Raw genomic sequence first — 17,273 nt, forward strand, 5'->3', positions numbered from 1 at the left:
TGCCGCCCATGGAGCAAACTCCTTTGTCCGCAAACTCTTATATCCAGGACTCTTAAACCTCCATTCCGAATACCCGATCAAGTATGAGTACATTTCCACTAAGACGAAAACAAGAGTTGGGAATCCCCCAGAACAGCAATGGGCATTCGCGTAATTCGCGTTAAACTCGAAAAGCCTTACTCAGTCTATTATTACAAACCACTCAACACACTTTTCGAGAGATTCCTGCCCTCATTTTCCAATACCGGCGCCTGAACCCAATATCCCTATTATATACCAGCCAATAGTGACTTATGTTTTGATACTCATGTTGCGTCCTACACTGGGATTCACGCTGTATGCGCAAATTGCGCGAACAGCGCTTATTGCGCAGGATGCGCAATTCTCTCCACACCACACCTTCAAGGGATAGGATGATGTAAAATAATGTAAAGAGGGACGATGCCAACATAAACTGATTGTTCGTTGAGTGTGCGATCAGTACCTTGGATCTAGGCTAAGAAGAAGCGGTTGCTGGAGTTGGGGCGGAAGGAATTGATTTGGGTGTAGAGGGGGTCGATGTCGGTCTTGTTTAGAGCGAGGAACTCATCGTTCATCTAGGAGCTATGTTTTACACTATAGCCCCTATTTGTGCTGTGTGTGAGCTAAATCCGAGGCAGGCTGAGCAAGTTAGATATGGAGGTGAGCCTACGATGAATAGGGGCGATCCGTTTGGGCTCCTCGACTACGATTGCCGCCCGTAAACGTGGAACGAAGAAGGCTGGAGTTTGATTATATTGCAGGGAGGAAGCATTCACTCGGCTGAGAGAGCCATGCAGAGAATATCGGAAAGGGACCGCCTAATATCAGATATTCAGCTTCAGGTTACAGAAAGGCTCCATCGGATGAGACCCGACTTCGGCAAGCCAGTTCGTCCGCGGCGACATCAACCATTGCAGCCACTTCATTCACAATTCGACGAGACTCAGTAAAATTAAAGACAGTAGGTGGTTTTATTTCCTAAGCAAACTATCCAAAGAGACCCCAGAAATCAACCTCACAGCATCACCAAATACCCACCGCGCCATTGTTGAAATAACACGGATGAGCTTCCCAACAGAGGGAACCAGTGAATACCCAAGACAAGACCCAACTCTCCTTCGTCGCTCCCTTCAGCAAGCCGAATTCAAGGCACCGCTTGCTGGAATCGCCGGTTGAAACTGCAGTTCAGGACGGCGAGATGGGGTGAGGTGCTTAGTCGTAGCAGTAGCAGTAGGTCGAATAGCAGGCGTAGAATAGGTAACCGAGATCATAGCAAGCGTTGCTACATCCAGCGTAGCCTGCAAGGTTGTGTGATTAGTAATCATGGATTTGAGACTCAGGTGAGTGGAGAATGAAAGAATACATGTATATCCACGAGCTAGTGTGTGCTGAAAGAAGTAAAAGAGATGGCTACTTACTGTATCCTCCGCAGTAAGTCGCGGTGCTGAAGACATTCAGAGCTTAAGTCATATATTATTAGCAGAGTTTCAGAAGTGAAAAGGTAGCAGGGGCCGAGAATACTTACTGGAAGCTTTCTCTTGTTCACTGCTGGCGGCAGCGGTGTCACGCTTGCCAGCAATGGCAGAGGCTGCGGCAAGGCCGGCCATGAAGACTGGTGCGAAACGCATATTGAAGGTTGGATTTGGTAGGGTGGGAGAATTGTTTGAAGCTTGTGTTGAAAGGTTTGCAAGCAACTTTGTGTGGATGATTGAGCTGTGGTGAGAGAATGTTGTCGGTGGAAAGGGGTATCTTTATACTTGAGCCTTCTCTAAGAAACTTTCACCCAGAGTAAGACGCACGAATGCTATTCCGAGCTTCACAGAACTCTTGCTGATCATGGTCCTGTTCAATATTGGTGGCTTTTCAAATATCGTAAGACTTCATGGTCCACAACAGCTGTGTTCCGCAAATCTCTCACCAACCCGAAGCTCGGCGTTGTTCAGCTTCATTTTTGATGCTCTAATTGGTACACGGAAATATTGCTTTGGATTCTCCCGGCCTCTTCTTCGCAGAAGGATTCAATTTCCGGTTGACCGAGTAAGAATCTGAAAGCCTCTGTTGTACAGAATAATCGTTTAATGCACGCCGTATGCAGCTCGGTTCAAAATGTCACTTCAAAAATCATCATCAGATGATATGTATGTAACGTTTACTCTATCCAGGAGAAGATCCTAGTTGCCAATATTCTGCAATCAATCGAGTTTATGTTGAGAATTGATTTTGCAGAGTGGCAGCACCGTTGTCATTCATGTCTTGGTGGTTGTATGACAAAGTTGACTCAACCCTGTCTCAATGTGTAATACGGAATTGCAAAAGATCAAAGTTCAGCTTCTTTTAGTACTACTTAGTGTGTTCTCATAAAATTTTCTGTCTATAAACAAGCTGAACATATCAAACTTGAATAGTTATTGGAGTAAGTGAAAATGGAAGATTGACGGCTAATGGTGATAGATCTTCGAACTCATGATTTGCCTAGCAAACAAGAGACTTTTTGAGGCTTATTGAGGCGTTCCAGGGAAAGGTAAAGCCTACCACTTAGATGGCTTTCATGGCGCCCTGTGGTAGTACAGCATCCACTTGCACACGCTGTTACACAGTTCAGAACCAAAGCGTATTCGCTAATTGGTCAGCAGAAGCCAGACTTATGAGGCTTCTATTCACCAAGAGGCAGTACCAGAACATGGCTGCAAATATGGGTAGGCCAGAGAAGGGTCTCTTTTCTCGATCGTACAGGTTTGCCCCTGACAAAACAGATCCACTGAGGGCAGCACACTACCTGGAGAAGATTGAGGCGAAAGCTTTCCGGTGGCTAACATGCATAAAGCGGGGCATACAGACGCCATTTCAATAGTGGAGATCTAAAAGGGGAATCTCAGGAGGGACTATTCGACGAGAATCAGGTCGTACGAATAATAGAGACTTGACTTCGTCTTGTTGAGATAAAATGGAAGAGTTTTGTTTACGGGAATACGTTCCTGGGCTCTATATCCTATATTATTCGACAGAGAATATGACTTAGAATGATTATAAGGCAAATTCAAATAATGTGACGAAACAAAGAAATCCCCTTTCGTGTAAAACTCGTAAATATGAGTTGGCTTGACACATAAAAATGAGGCTGTGGCATTCTTAGCGATGTTGTTGCAGTCCTTGCGTCTAAGGTGGCACAAAGCTTATGGGCTTAAGCCCGCAAGCCAATCCCGTTCAAAAACCTGGCCTGGCACATTTTCCCATGCACGTAAGACTGTGGGGTGATAAACTCTCGAGCTACTGCGGGCCCCGATGACCTGCAGAAACGGTTAAATGGTCATATGCTTCTAACGCTCCAGAATACAGGGATTAGCTCTGACTAAGACTCAATCGCAAAAGTCTTCCAGAAACGTTTTCGGCCCCTCTTCGTCTCTTGATCGGGACAACAAAAAGCCTCGTAGCACTAAGCGCAAGCAGTCAGACGGACTTTCCAATAGAAACAATGTTAACCAGTGATGTAACACACCTTCTACTATCTTGGCCTTTACTGGCCTGCTCAAGGAAGGATGAATACAACTCACAGCCAGGTTAAAACTGCCAGTGACATTGTCTACCTAAGTACTTACGCGCCACATACTTCTCTGTACTCTCTTTCCCCTCTCTCACGAATTATAAGACTAATAATAGATTCATTAGCCCTTGTTATGTGGATGATGTTCCGCAGGCAGGTCAGGGCAGATGCCGGTAAGAGCGTAAGAAAAGCACACTGTACCGATCGGGATAGAAGATCCTCGGTGGCTGCGGCTGAGCGTCTTCTGTACCACCGTCTCCCAGCTAGACTCGGTTTGTAAACTCAATCTTATGATCCTGCGGCTTAATTGTCTCCGGGCGTAGAGCAGAGAGCTCTCCCGTCTCCATCAAGCACGTAAGATTCTTTGGTCGCTGCTCGAATAGGTTTCATCCTATTCTTTTCATGTAATCTCGACTCCTGCTGTTGTTTCAATTTGACTCGCATTCAAGCTTTCGCTCCGCAATGATCCTCTAGAGATGTCTTTCTCAAAGCTTTTCACGTGTCTAGTATTTCTCTGCTGGGCGAGCCACAGGGTTCATGCCGCAATTCGAGGAATCACTCTCGCTGAAAGAGTCGATGCCATGGAATACATACTAGTTGAACAGGCTCTACCTTTCACAATACCCATAAGTCCATGCAATAACTTTGTTGATGAGGTCGATTCATTGCCACCTTCGGCTCCGCCGAACACGGGTGAGCAAAGCTCTGCTGAATGGGTTCGCCTTATATTTCACGACTTCATTACTGCGGATGTCGTTGCTGGAACTGGGTATGTTCTCTTCTTCAGGCTAATAGTAAGGAAGAAGAGAGTAGAGGAAGCAGGCTGACGCTGAGCAGTGGGCTTGATGCTTCGATTGGTTTTGAATCAGAGCGCGCTGAGAATATTGGAAAGCATTTCATCAACGATACTCTTACCTTTGTGAGCATTCGTGTAAAATCCATTGTTACTTGCCAATCTGATAATTGAGTAGTTTGATGTAGTATGTATGGGTTTCAGCTTTCATTTCCAAGGGCCGGGAGTCCACTGACCAAGTGTAGTTCGTCAACGCATATGTCTCGCTGGCTGATATGATTGCGCTGGTAGGAAGTCTTCAAGGAAGATTACCGAATGTAAACTGACGCTTTTTAGGGTGCTATCATGTCACTTCGGACATGTAGTGGATTGAATGCAGAAACTGAATTAAAGGTTGGAAGAATTGATGCGACAAAAGCAGGTCCAAGTGGTGTGCCGCAAGCATTCACGGTTTGTCAAAGAAGTCGAAAGTCTCAATGAAGTGCTGACTTACTCTATAGGACCTAACCACAACTCTGGCGACTTTTGAGACAGCCGGGTTCAACCAGAGTGAGGCAATCACTGCCGTGTAAGTGTTCATACTTTCTAGCCCTCAAGTACAAGCCTGAACATCCGCAGAGCTTGCGGCCACTCACTTGGTGGCGTGCACTATGTGAATTTCCTAAGCATTGGTATGTTCTACAACTGGAATTTGAGGAAAGACAGTTGCGAAATATGCGGTCTGCTGATACTATCTCTATATAGTCGGCGAAGATGTGGTGACTATAAATAAGTGAGTGACACTTGGACCAAGAACGGAGCTTTGCTGATCATGTAAGTACTGATGGCGTTTCCACTTTTGATTCAACCCCTGATGTTTTCGACAACATCGTTATTAAAGAGTATTTGGCCGGTACCGGCAAATGCGGCGGGCCGCTGGTGATTGGAAGTAATGTTACTACTCGTTCTGACCTGCGTCTCTTCCAGTCAGATAACAATCTCACCATAAAGAGGTATTTGAATCTGCTTTTTCCACTTTTTTTGACTAAGTTCTTTCCAAGCCTCTTATCTCCAGACGACTTCCACACGAAATGCGGATACATCTTTCAGCGTATGATAGACACTGTGCCCACAGCTGTTACTCTCTCAGAGCCTGTTGTCCCGCAGAAGTGGAAGATTACGACCTACGACTATCAGCTCCGGCAGGATGGAACACTGTCGATCTCTGGGAACATTAGAGTACGCAAACCTCATATATTTCATTGTTTTTCAACCACACAGCTGATGTGTCTCAGTATCTGTGTGATCTTGGGCTTAATTGTCCCGCTCCATCGACACTGTCGTACACTTTCGCCACCTTAAATGAGCCTACCGGCACCTTTTCTACTTTACCTCTCCCGACCGTACAGGGCAGGGTCCCAGGAGGTTGGTCCTACTCTGGCTATTCTTTCTGACCCCTCTCCCACTATACACATACTGACCAAGCTCCCAGACACCTGCGGTTCATTCTTCTCTACAGACGCACCCTTCTTCGGCAACTTCTCATCTTACTGCTTCTCGAATAACATAACTTCATCGACCACCGCTATCATCGTACAAAACGAATACTCTTACCCACTCTTCCCCTCCGTATTTGTAGCACAATCAGACTCAAGCATTGCCCAAACAATAACCATTATCAATGACACTTCCTTTGTCTTGAATACTACCCTCAAGCTCTCGGCTGCAGCGTTGACTTGGATCGTTAAGGATGCGAAGACGTTGGATGTGGTGTTCTACCAGAAAGGGCCCGGTCCGGCCTGTCAACAAAGCGTATCTAATATCTTCAATATGGAGTGTACGGGAATTACAGAGAGTGAAGGCAGCTTGGAGAGACTTGGGACGGTGGGTGAGTACACGATTTTTACGGGAACTCAGACTTGGGTCGGGGGAGCGGGATTGCAGGCCGTTCAGGTCGGATACCAAGGAGTTTGGAGCATGAGTGTAGCCACATTAGGGCTGGTCTTGAACACCACTGTTGTGTAAGCAAGTTTGAGGCTGGGTAAAGGTGATGGATGCGTTTCAGATCTCTTGACGTTCGCGTGAAATGGTATGGGGAGAGCAAGAGCTTCACTGGAAATGACATACCGGTTCGGACTGCAATTGTGACCTTTCTAGTTCGTCTCAGACTTCGAACATGTACCCCTCTGATTGAGGATCACCATCATAAGCTTCATGTTCTTACAGTATTTATTCATTGTTACTCAACATGCTACTTGTATTGTGGAGATTGCCCTGCCCCATGAGGACCAGGATATGGCTTGTCATCGGAACCAACTATCTAAAATGGTATTAGCATTGTTGATATCATTTATCGGCTAGTTGACTCACTTGACAAGACTTAAATCTCTTGGCCATCGCATGAACAGCCTCTTCCAAGCTAACAAGCACCAGCAGGCCCAAACTTGAGAAGTCGATTCTCCAGGTACTCTGCTTTTTCATCGAGGTTAACTGGAGAAACACCATTTGTACGGAGGGTGTTTGGCATCAATAATTGGCGGACTTGAGGCAAAACTTTCTTTCTCTTCTCTTCTAATTCGGCTATGACCTCCGCTCTATTTCTGTATCCATAATATACATCATACGTCCACGTAATTTCGAAAGACTTTGTGACTTTGATCAATTGGGCTGGACACAAATGGTTTTGATCTTCGTCCTCAATCAGCAAGTCCAAAATACTGCTGGCGCAATGTAGATCGATCTGGAGATCGAACAGCTCAATCTCTGGGTGCTGTGTGATCCATAGACAAAATCCACTCATTTTGTCAATCTCTTCGTCAGACTCCACGTATGTGTCTAAAGCAATGCGTAGTGATTTTATACCTAAGAGTATCGCAGGTCTCTCGCAAAAGAATGCTGTCGGGTCCCATTCCTTGTCCTCGTCAAATCGAACATTGATCTTAGTATGCTTCCATAGAACCTCCCCGACTTCTTGTCTAAATCGAGGACTGACATTCGAAAGAGTCCACGCCAATTCTACCATAGGCCAGTCTTGGTTTTGACCGCCCTGTTTGGTGATAAATTTCAATATGTCGACGTTGATTTCGTATTGACGTGATCGAGTAGGATGCTTTTTTGCATCATGAAGATATGCTTTCTTCACCTTCGTAAACCATGCAATTATTGGAGCCCATGTTCCTCTCGAGTCCCACCAGTCATCGATACTCTTGCCTTCCACTCCGATGAGGAGCGATAGTCTATTCTTCAGACCATTTTCAAAGACGTATTGTTCCATCGACTTGAAGTAGTGGTAGAGAGTGCTATCAAATCCTCCCTTGCACACCTTTGGCCGCTGGGACGGTCTGAGTGTGACTTCTAGGTGCTCGGCTTGTGCAGCAGAATCGATTTTGAAGTAGGGACCGAGTAAATATCGCAAAATTCTGATCCTAATCTCAATCGGTAGGCCGAAAAAATCGAAATTACCTTCTCTAACAGCAAATGTCAGTTCTGAACTCTTTCTTGGGAGTCTGACAGGGGAAGTGAACAGTACCTCACGTGTCCATCCAATTCTTCAACGGGCTGATTGCTGCTATTGGCTATCTATTGCGTCTTTGTCCATGGTACTTGGGGCGTCACCACAGAGTTAAGGTAGTGATAGTCGAAGTGCTCGCTATCGTGGTGTCCCGCCAGACGATCGTTGAACATGGCCCTTCCAAAGCAGAAGTCTCCATAGCCATTCTCGCGAGGGATTCGACTGGAGACAATGGCGCTCTTCGACTTCGACTCCGCCTCTTTCGTGGTGTTGTGGAGGGCTATTTCTCTGATATCTGTATTCGCCTTGTTAGTTTCATCGTCGTTGTCATGGTTTCTAAAGTATGATGCGGGTGGAGCAGGTGTGATATGTTCTTGTTACTCACCTTCAGGTTGTGGCAATTGCGACGTAGTGGTACTATCAAGCTCGGGAGCCACGAGGGTATCCATGATGCGATACCTGTAGTTAGCTTTCTCTTGGGAGAAGATGCGTGTCTGCGTGTTCAGCAGGTGCAGGTGTACTTGAGGGTAAATCGCGATTGGTGCACTCCGAGCAACAAGTGCTGGAGCTTTGCAGAAGATTGCTTGAAGATCGAGACCTTCAAAATTGATTTTGCGTGAAATAATGCGCCCAATATCACAATCAATTGGGCCGAGGTATCGAAGGCGAATCGTTGCGTGGGAAGCACAGTTGGCGGGGTAATTTATGGACTGGCCAGTGTACCAAGCTCATTTGGCAAAAAGACAGTCTTTTAACGCTTACTTTCAAATGTCTAGTGCGCTCCAGTTAGCGCGCTGACTGACTAGGTGGTCATTGGAAAATATCATCACTCTGTGTGTAACATATTATAAGTACATCGTATCTCACTTCACTCCCAGGCATTCTCTCAACTCTGGTTCTTATGATACTAAGCCTTCAATCACATGATAATATCGGATTGATGTGATGCGTATGATCTCTGAGCGGCTGCTTGGCAATAGATTATGTCACGGGGTGGAATAGCGAAAAGCTCCACTATAAGTCCTTTGGAAAACATGGTCTGTAGTCCCTCTACAACCTTACCTGATCATTTTCAATCTTACATCTCTGCTGCCGCTCTATGGCCACTGATATCTTCTAATTCATGAAGTTCACAGTATTTATTGTTCATTCTTACTTGACTTTTGCTATACCATACATGTATTAACATCCTCCCTCGTGCGTCTTGACGTTCGAAAAGTCAATAGATTATAGTCCTTTCAACATTCTATCTATAAATTAGGTAGAGATAACTTACCCAAGAGACTCCCAGTCACCCATTGATTCAATGATTGCTTGAAAGCTGAGATACGAACACAATATGGTTCAAAATAGAAGATCTCTATCTTCTAAGCGTCTCTTTTCTAGGTATAAGGTCTATTCGTCTTACTGTGGCGGAGTCGAATAGCTTGGCCAAAGCGTATCTAGCATTAGAAGCTCCCGAAGCCGTGGCAACCCAGCTTCTATGTATGGGTCGGGATCCGCTCGATTTTCTCCCCGTCCACTTGACAAACAGACGAAGGTGACGTCGAAATCTCCTCACTTTGATCAATCTGACAACCTCTATTCCTGAGTATTCTCCTTCCAGTGAAATGAGATATTTGAAGTCTTCCAATTGAACTCTGACGTTTATGGTAAGATGCTACAGTTCCATAACATCTGCAGCATATTGGCAAAATGACTTGAGCTCGCTGACACCTTGCCCATTTTCTCTTCCACTTCCAAGTCAGAGATTCAACGACTTGATTCCCTAAGCAACGGCTGGTCTGTCAGCCAGAAAGGCAGTAAGTCCTGCGTTGCTCCATGTACCACAATCATCCGGACCATGGTCTTTCACATTGATTTTGATGTGTGCTCAAAGGATTTCACCCAACCCGTGTCTGAACTGACCACTGACATTTGACAGATTTCTCACCGGCTGTACCCTTGGCCAGTCTTTGTTTAAACCGTGAGCTTGGTGAATTTGCTTCTGGACGTTCGCCTGGAGATCGTATTGACCGGTTCGAGTAGGGTGTGCCTGACGGCGCTGTAGTTGTTTCTTCTACTCGTCTGACATTGACAGCAATCTCTCCAACGTAATCCTATAAATATCCCTGCGAACCACCATACGATCATCTTTGATCTCGTGTTCATAATCTTCCACTTCCGATATGTATCTATAAAGCCTACGCTTCTCCATCCAGTCTCTGAGAGGCTCAAACTTTGCCAGATGCTCAATGGTCTACTCAACTAGTTCCATATCTGTGCTGGCATCCACATGGAAGTATGACCCGAGCAGATACCGAAGAATTTTGGTCCTGAGCTCGATAGGCAGATCGTACCATGGGAATGTACCTTTCCTGTTGCAAATGTCAGCTTTTTGCATTCTATGCTTAGGGTAATGTCATATTTATCAGTCGGTGTATTTCCGCTGCCATCCTTCATTCTTCATTTCTCCAGCTATTCCAGGACCCGTGTTCCAACCACATAGCTGCGGGCCGGTACATATAGCAAAAAGAAGATTTTCGGCGCTCTGCTATCGGCATGCGACCGAGACAGAAGTCGCCGTAGCCATTGTTGTATGGTACTCTAGCCGTGGTCGCCATCAGGTTGTTTGCTTTCAATTGCACTTCGGAGCTGCTTATTAGAAGTCCAATCACTTCCGAGGAGTTGGAATGATTTGCAGCACCGGCCGTTGGAGAAGATGGATGGCGGAGCTCCGAGGAGGTGCCATGGGTTGAAGCCAATCTTGCGCCTAGTTGCGTGGTTAGTACTGGCGCAAAAGAATGGCGACGCTTGTCGACGATAAGATCAAGAGAAACCTACCTTCTTCCTCGGGAATAGGCATTGCGCTCTCTGAAGGATTGTCGTCCATTGTCGGCGCTTTGCTTCTGTTGTGGTCTGAAGAATGTTTGTGATTGAAGTAGATCCTAACCAAAAAATAATCAGGCTCAGGGCTAAGAAGTATTCTTTCCTCGATCAGTGGCGACGGACACAAAATGCTGGCCAATTAAACGAATTGAACAGGCTCGACAAGGCTACATTATATCATCAAACCTTATTCAGCAATGATCATCTTTGCATCTTGCGGTAAGTGGCCTCGGGACAGCTTCATTCATAGGACGTTTACAATTTGTGAAAGCGCACGATTGAGTTTTTTTACCTAACACTCAAAAACTTACTGTGATATCACAAAGCAACGAGTGTTCGGGCTCTTCTATTATTTTGCAAATTTACTTTTCGTTGAACGAGATCCATGCTAGAGAACAAGCGCAAGTGTAAAGGAAAAACCAATGCAATTGAAGTTCGTCGCTTTTGCTGAAACCAGACCACCAAATCTTCCCATGCTCAAGAAAAATCATGAGAACAACTATGCAGGGTTGTTCCACTCCCTTATCCTATCAAATATCCTTGTGGTTCAATCGTGAGTCCGTCTCCTTCCTCCATTCTTGAGTTGAGGGGTTGTGAAAGAGTATAGTACGCAAAATGAAATGAAGATTCAGTGCTCTTAAGGATTGAGTGACTTCGCTTTGTGCCCCTACCGATGTCCATGTTCGAGGCTCAAAGCAAAGTGTGGTCGTTTCGAGAGAAGAGTAGGAAGTCGAGTAATGTTTTTGCCTAAGAGCTCGCACTTGATTGATTGGTGGGACCGGAAGGTTGTCGTGATGACTTCAGGTGAGCTGGTAGCATCAAATCTTCAACAATGGGAAGATATTTGCTTTGGAGCTCCTCTTCTCTATCTCTGTCATAACCAGTACCATTGCTACCTTCATCATCGTCGTCTTCATCGTCCACTAACTCATAGTCCATGGAGATGTCCAAACGAATGTGGAAAACCCGAAGCAGCTGCAAGTTTCGAGAAGCAGTCAAGTAAACGAAACCATCTAGACCTTGGCCAAGTCGATGGAGATCGTTTTCAGAGATATCAAGTGTGATTTCGAGCTTGTACAATCTTGGTAGCAACGCCATTGAAGAGCAACAAGCTTCGAATTCTCGGTGATTGAGGTCAATGCGATGATTGATGCCGAAGGACACAATTCTAATTCCTTTGTGAATAGCTGGCCGAGATTCAAGGAAATATTTGATCTCATGGAAGTCAGATTGATCTCCACTTGCTTCGATAGCACAAGTTTTCCAAAGAACGTCTCCTAGCTCCTTTCGGAACTGATTACTTGTGTTGGATATTTGTCGAACCCAATCCACGAACAAGTGATCTCTCCGATCAACACCACTCCAGGCATAGAGGCTCCTGCATGGCCGGCTTTCTGGGTGCAACTCGCCATGTTGACGGTCAGGATGCGCCAAGTCTGGTTGGAAGCGCTTTCGGGAGAGTTTAATTTCGAAATATGGTGTTCTTTGAACCCCGCGGTAGGAGAACATGGGCTTAATCATCATACCGATGATGGCTTGGCGCACCTCTATGGGTAGATCGTTGAAGGGAAAGATGCCCGATCTTAGATTTAGTTAGTCGAAGATTCAGGGGGTGGTAATCACGGAACAGAAGACGTACCTTTGGAACCCGTTAAGCTCGACAAATGGGACAGCATTACTACCAGTAACAAAGTCCGTCTGTCCCTTGTTTCCTTTCTTCCCATCAATCAACCTGCCAAAGACGAAGTCTCCATAGCCATTATTGTAAGGTATTCGTGACGTAGAAGGAGGAATTTCAAGAAGTTGTACCTCTCCCGCACCAACAATGTCGACAGCCTGTAGTTCTAGATCTGTGCGGACTTTAGCCATGACTTTGATGTCGGAGAAAGGGTCGGAAATGAAGGGCGCAAAAATGACGAGCGCAAGAGTGAAAAGCGCAATTGTGAAGAGCGCAAGTGGGGTGAAGAGCGCTTTGTATGGCTAGAACGTACCTTGCATAGGCTTCTTGACGTGAGCTTCAGGGGTCTCCATTGCGCTGATTTCGTCTATCTGTTTGCTGAGTTGTTGCGGTTGCGATTGTTGAAGAAGGTTGGAGAAAGTGAAAGTGAGCCTTAATTGAAGAAGGTTAGAGATTGAGTGAGTCGCTATTGAAGTGCTATTGAGTCGCAAATGAGTCGCATATAAAGCGGATAAACGTTAAGCGCAAATGAAAGGCATGCAGAATGAAGTCGACCCTAGTTTCTCTTCTGAGTTGAAAGGCTCTGGATTGAAAGGTACACCTCAGATCCTTGATCTCTTATGATGTCACGAGGGAATTGATTATGAAGAGAAAACTCTACTGATCTGAATCGTTGTATTATTTATTGCTCTACAGACTAGATCATACTTGTATCTTCGCAGAAGCAATTATTCTGTGAATTAAGCGCCATGTCCATCGGATATCTTCAGAAGCTCAATTTGCTCTTTGCTAGCACCCAAGTCGAAGTTTGTGTTAAAAGGCCCCATCCGCGCAATCAGCTCATGCCACAGCTGACCCAATCACTGCCTCGGTGCAGACAATCAGTTTCCTTGCTCTGCTTGGTCGATAGAAGACGACGTTGCTGTTTCCGATCTGTGGTGAAGGTATGCGTCCATTTTCGTAAGAAGCGGTTTGGCCCGCAAGCTATCGGGCATCATGATTTCTCTGATGAGAGGCACGGCCTTGCAGGACGGGCACAGATCCTTCTCCTTGCTTTCACATCCGTCTAGACATGGACCGTAATCCGGACCACTACCAATCATTGGGATGATAGCGAGGTTAACATGAAATACCTCCTTGACACGCAATGTTCGACTGCTAGTCATTCCAGCAAAGCTGTCCGTCACCGCAAGAATATGTTCGAGGTCTTCCGAGTATAACACAATATCCAACCTAAGGCTTCGGAGATCAGGAAGCATTCCTATTGCAGAACAAACCTCCGCGAATAGCCCGGCGTTTCCTTCCAGCAGGCTTGCAAAGAGACTTATCCTTCTGATACCCTTGGCCACAGCTGGTCGGTCTTTCAAGAATTCATGGAAACATTCCTCATTTATTAGTTCCACTTCTGTGTTTTGCCAAAATACATCTCCGAGCTCCTGTCGAAATACACTGCTGGTATTAGAGATTTGCCGGATCCATTCGTGAAAAACGCGGTTTGGGCCACCTCCGCGTACGGTAACCTCCCAAGGATCAATCAGGACGTTGTACACGCACCCAGCTCTACCAGGGTGTATTTTGCGCTTGTGGCTGTAGATCTCTTTTTGTATCAGGAAGTCTTCCTCCATAATCTTTAGTGCTGCTGGACCGTCCTCCATTTCTGCCTTCAGCAACCATGACTTCCCGTGACTCAAATAATAGTAGTTGAAATCGCCCGAATACTCGCTCCTTGAATATTGTGATTCTGCAATGGCATAGGGATTACGTTCAAGTTGAATTTGGATGTATCTGCCACCGGTCTTATCGCAGGTTGTGAACAAGGGCCAAAGAAGGAATTGAAATATTCTCTGTCGAATCTCGCGAGGAAGATCGAAATAACGAAAAAGACCTGTTCTATGCTACCTGTTAATATATTTCGATAGCTGCGGGCAAGGATACAAACCTTTGGAAACCATCCAGCTCCGGCGCAACCAAACTGTTATCATTTCTTGCTGCCGATTTATCGTATCTGTCTATAAATCTGCCGAAGCAAAAGTCTCCATAGCCATTGTTGTAAGGCACCTTGAAGCTGTTTGCGACTGTAGTCTGACAGATTGGTTCTTTCTCGATCTCTAACACACTCTCAACAGACGAAGAAGAACCGTTCTTGTCTGCTGTAGCAAACTCAAGATTTCGTTGCTCTTCACCTCCAGCTGGACTGTCAGCCCTGATTCGGGTTGCAGCTGCATGACTTGGGAAGCTGCTGATTTTCCTCGAAGCTGAATCTAGATTGGATATCAGCATGGAATTGGTGTGAGATGCCAAGCAAAGCTGAATTCCCGCAAAGCGCTTTGATGGATCCTGCCAACCTGATATCGAGGCACGTACCTTGCTCCGTACGGTTCTCGAGGACAGCTCCTGGCTCCTCTGTGACTTCCCTGGATGCTATGAGAGTCGCTGATGATAGAAAGTCTTCTCCGAGGACGCTCGATACAGCTGCGTGCAAGTCTTCTTTTCCTACTGGATCTCATGAGACCCGTTAGCAGCTGTGACAAAACTGAAACAAACCAGACAAGGGCTTCATAACGGAACAGAAATTCGATCACAACATACCTTCCGCTTCGTCCATGACCGTGCTTGCACTATTGTAATGTGTTTTCCCCCGCTCTCCACGTCACTTTGATTGGGCTGGTGGTCCTACTGTATTCTCTATTGAAAGAGAAGCTGGGTAGAAGTGTAAATAAGGTCGCTAATCACCTAACGAAAAGGGCGCCAGCGGCCGCCTTGTACAAGTTCAAATGGGGACCTTTCACTCTCCTTCATGGTCGTACATTTACATATGTAGTTATTGAAGATACAGCAGAGCGCCTCATCTCTTTGTTCCATCGTTCGGGAGAGTGAGAGGGGTTAAACACTACGCTTTCAAGACATTGTATCACAGACGGAGCTTAGTTATTTCATGAAAATTCTTTGCTATGCTTTTGTTTGCTTTATGTACAGTTGGTGCTCTCAGGCTCCGTTTATCGCTGTTGCAATCAAGACAGAATCAGCCCTGAGAGCCAGGAATACCACCGTGGGAAGAGCCTAGGATTCTTCATACCCATCCACCAGAGCTCCAAAGAGAAAACAGAGATATATTTTCTAGAGAATCTACACTAGAAAGCTGCTGGAGAGCGTTAAGGCATTATCTCGCGCGAATCTCGAAATTATCTTGCTGATCTGTGGAAAGTCAAAAGAGAGCTGTGAAGAGTTGGTACAAGCAAGTCCACCACTCCCTTATGTGCCTTTATGTTCTTTCGCGCGCTCGAGATAGGTAGCTCGGAGAAGGAAAATTTTGTCGAAAGAGTCAATGCCTGTCTAACGTTAGTTTTTGGTGCAAGGAATGAGAAGCTAGAATTACCTACCAGGAAATGGTTCTTGAATCTCTACGCAGAACTCTCTGCATCAGCAACATGGTGGTAGTTTGAGGCTGCAGCGTTTGATTTACATCACTATGCATGGTGCTGATGACATAGTAGGAGGATTGTTCGAAGTGATGTGATGACGACTTTCAAGATATGTCTCAGTTGCAGACAAGAAGACTTTTGGCCGAAGGCTCTTAGGCATCATCAGTTCCACAAGCTCCTTGCGATATTGTTCGTTAATGCCAGATCCGGACTCATCAAGTATCTGACCCGGCTTCTCACCTCCAAGTCGAATACTGACAGAAACAGTGAAGCTTTGTGTGACATTCAAAGTCTCTGCGGCTGCAAGGTTGGGAAACCACTCGCTTAGTACCCTCGGGATGTCCTCTTTTTCCATGAGGACCTTGACTGTCAATCGTTCCAAGATCAACCGCTGAGAGAGGCTTTCACACCAGTCTTCGAAACTGTCTGTATTTCTTTCTCGGCTGAGGTCTAGTCCAATGTACAGATACTTAATTCCAGCGCAGATAGATGGTCTTTGCTGGAGAATTTCTGGGATAGCTAGCCACGAATTATTGCCATAGGTAGCAATTCCGGTCCTTGACCATAGAGTATCTGCCAACTCTTTTCGAAAGGTCGTGTTCACGTTGGAGGCTTGTCTAATGGATTCCAGGAAGTGCCAGTCAATCCCCATTCTCCATCCGGCCCAATATGGCTTTGGTGTTGCTTTCTTAGTGAGTAGCATGAGTTCGTTGCCTACCCAGGCGCTGCTTTCTCCAAAGATGAACTGCACAAAGCTCTTCTCGGAGTCCTTGTCATACTCAAATAGCGGTCTGAGCAAAAGTAGAAAAACCATTTTGCGAATAAGATCTGGCAGCTTGAAGAATGCGAAGGATCCAGACCTAATGGAGACACATGATTAGGTTGTAATATCAATCATTTATGAACAGGCATCAAACCGCTCAAATCCATCCAACTCCTTAACTGAGTTTCCATAACTTCCATCTCTCCAAAGATTGAAATTTGGTCTGACGCAATCTACGGGATCTTCCAACCATCTATGGAAGACGAAATTGCCATAGCCGTTGTTATATGGGATCCTGCGGATGAAGTTCCGCTTCTTACACTCAACGTCGCCAGCAGGGATTCCGATTTCGGACTTCATTGTAAGGTTTTCAATTGTACCTGGGATTTCTTGCGAGACTGATTCTGTGTAAAGTTAGCCTACAGTGGGGAATCTCTTTTTTCCTTTTTTTTTGAAAGTGCGCCCGTAGATCTCCATGGGCGCACCTTCAACCTCTCAAGTAGCAGAGTCTTCAAAGGAAATACTTACGATCGATTCCCGGCACGGCACAAGAAGTGACTGGAGGGGTTTCTGGTGTAGCCATGTTGCTAATGTTCTGAACTTTCAAGGTTGTTCGTTGTTGAGGAGAAGGGTGTTTCGGATAAAAATCATAGGTTGTAAACAAAATAAAAACTCTTTCTATCGACAAGAAAGAGAG

The 17,273-nt window shown here is 45.7% G+C and overlaps 7 protein-coding genes across 7 annotated transcripts; 1 reads left to right on the forward strand and 6 right to left on the reverse strand.

The window, feature by feature from the left end:
* Positions 1 to 985: 985 nt before the first annotated feature.
* LY89DRAFT_780596 (uncharacterized protein) lies at positions 986 to 1,732 on the reverse strand. The gene is made up of 3 exons (XM_018222394.1): positions 1,547 to 1,732; positions 1,440 to 1,481; positions 986 to 1,319 (listed from the first exon to the last, which is right to left on the reverse strand). Exons 1-3 carry the CDS (start codon positions 1,647 to 1,649, stop codon positions 1,234 to 1,236), a joined length of 231 nt encoding a protein of 76 aa, XP_018072894.1. The 5' UTR covers positions 1,650 to 1,732; the 3' UTR covers positions 986 to 1,233.
* Positions 1,733 to 4,143: 2,411 nt separating this feature from the next.
* On the forward strand, positions 4,144 to 6,384 carry LY89DRAFT_780597 (heme peroxidase; the record flags this gene model as incomplete). Its single annotated transcript, XM_018222395.1, has 12 exons — positions 4,144 to 4,331; positions 4,400 to 4,481; positions 4,534 to 4,542; positions 4,601 to 4,642; positions 4,692 to 4,805; positions 4,856 to 4,923; positions 4,974 to 5,026; positions 5,100 to 5,127; positions 5,174 to 5,347; positions 5,396 to 5,573; positions 5,630 to 5,759; positions 5,827 to 6,384. The coding sequence occupies 12 exons, from the start codon at positions 4,144 to 4,146 to the stop codon at positions 6,357 to 6,359; spliced, it is 1,599 nt and encodes a 532-aa protein (XP_018072895.1). The 3' UTR covers positions 6,360 to 6,384.
* Positions 6,385 to 6,585: 201 nt separating this feature from the next.
* LY89DRAFT_667627 (uncharacterized protein) lies at positions 6,586 to 8,294 on the reverse strand (the record flags this gene model as incomplete). Its single annotated transcript, XM_018212987.1, has 6 exons — positions 6,586 to 6,654; positions 6,705 to 6,824; positions 6,877 to 7,759; positions 7,797 to 7,801; positions 7,938 to 8,140; positions 8,231 to 8,294. 6 exons carry the CDS (start codon positions 8,292 to 8,294, stop codon positions 6,586 to 6,588), a joined length of 1,344 nt encoding a protein of 447 aa, XP_018072896.1.
* Positions 8,295 to 10,003: 1,709 nt separating this feature from the next.
* On the reverse strand, positions 10,004 to 10,717 carry LY89DRAFT_780598 (uncharacterized protein; the record flags this gene model as incomplete). The annotated part of the gene is made up of 3 exons (XM_018222396.1): positions 10,004 to 10,202; positions 10,348 to 10,597; positions 10,669 to 10,717. The coding sequence occupies 3 exons, from the start codon at positions 10,715 to 10,717 to the stop codon at positions 10,085 to 10,087; spliced, it is 417 nt and encodes a 138-aa protein (XP_018072897.1). The 3' UTR covers positions 10,004 to 10,084.
* A 743-nt stretch (positions 10,718 to 11,460) lies between these two features.
* LY89DRAFT_732103 (uncharacterized protein) lies at positions 11,461 to 12,744 on the reverse strand (the record flags this gene model as incomplete). Its single annotated transcript, XM_018219646.1, has 3 exons — positions 11,461 to 12,295; positions 12,353 to 12,563; positions 12,705 to 12,744. The coding sequence occupies 3 exons, from the start codon at positions 12,742 to 12,744 to the stop codon at positions 11,461 to 11,463; spliced, it is 1,086 nt and encodes a 361-aa protein (XP_018072898.1).
* A 528-nt stretch (positions 12,745 to 13,272) lies between these two features.
* LY89DRAFT_667630 (uncharacterized protein) lies at positions 13,273 to 14,996 on the reverse strand (the record flags this gene model as incomplete). Its single annotated transcript, XM_018212988.1, has 4 exons — positions 13,273 to 14,281; positions 14,331 to 14,652; positions 14,756 to 14,893; positions 14,981 to 14,996. The coding sequence occupies 4 exons, from the start codon at positions 14,994 to 14,996 to the stop codon at positions 13,273 to 13,275; spliced, it is 1,485 nt and encodes a 494-aa protein (XP_018072899.1).
* A 647-nt stretch (positions 14,997 to 15,643) lies between these two features.
* LY89DRAFT_732105 (uncharacterized protein) lies at positions 15,644 to 17,159 on the reverse strand (the record flags this gene model as incomplete). The annotated part of the gene is made up of 5 exons (XM_018219647.1): positions 15,644 to 15,720; positions 15,772 to 15,802; positions 15,860 to 16,673; positions 16,731 to 16,980; positions 17,105 to 17,159. The coding sequence occupies 5 exons, from the start codon at positions 17,157 to 17,159 to the stop codon at positions 15,644 to 15,646; spliced, it is 1,227 nt and encodes a 408-aa protein (XP_018072900.1).
* Between the last annotated feature and the right edge of the window lie 114 nt (positions 17,160 to 17,273).

The sequence above is a fragment of the Mollisia scopiformis genome, assembly GCF_001500285.1.
Source record: "Mollisia scopiformis unplaced genomic scaffold LY89scaffold_9, whole genome shotgun sequence".
Classification (NCBI taxonomy): domain Eukaryota; kingdom Fungi; phylum Ascomycota; class Leotiomycetes; order Helotiales; family Mollisiaceae; genus Mollisia; species Mollisia scopiformis.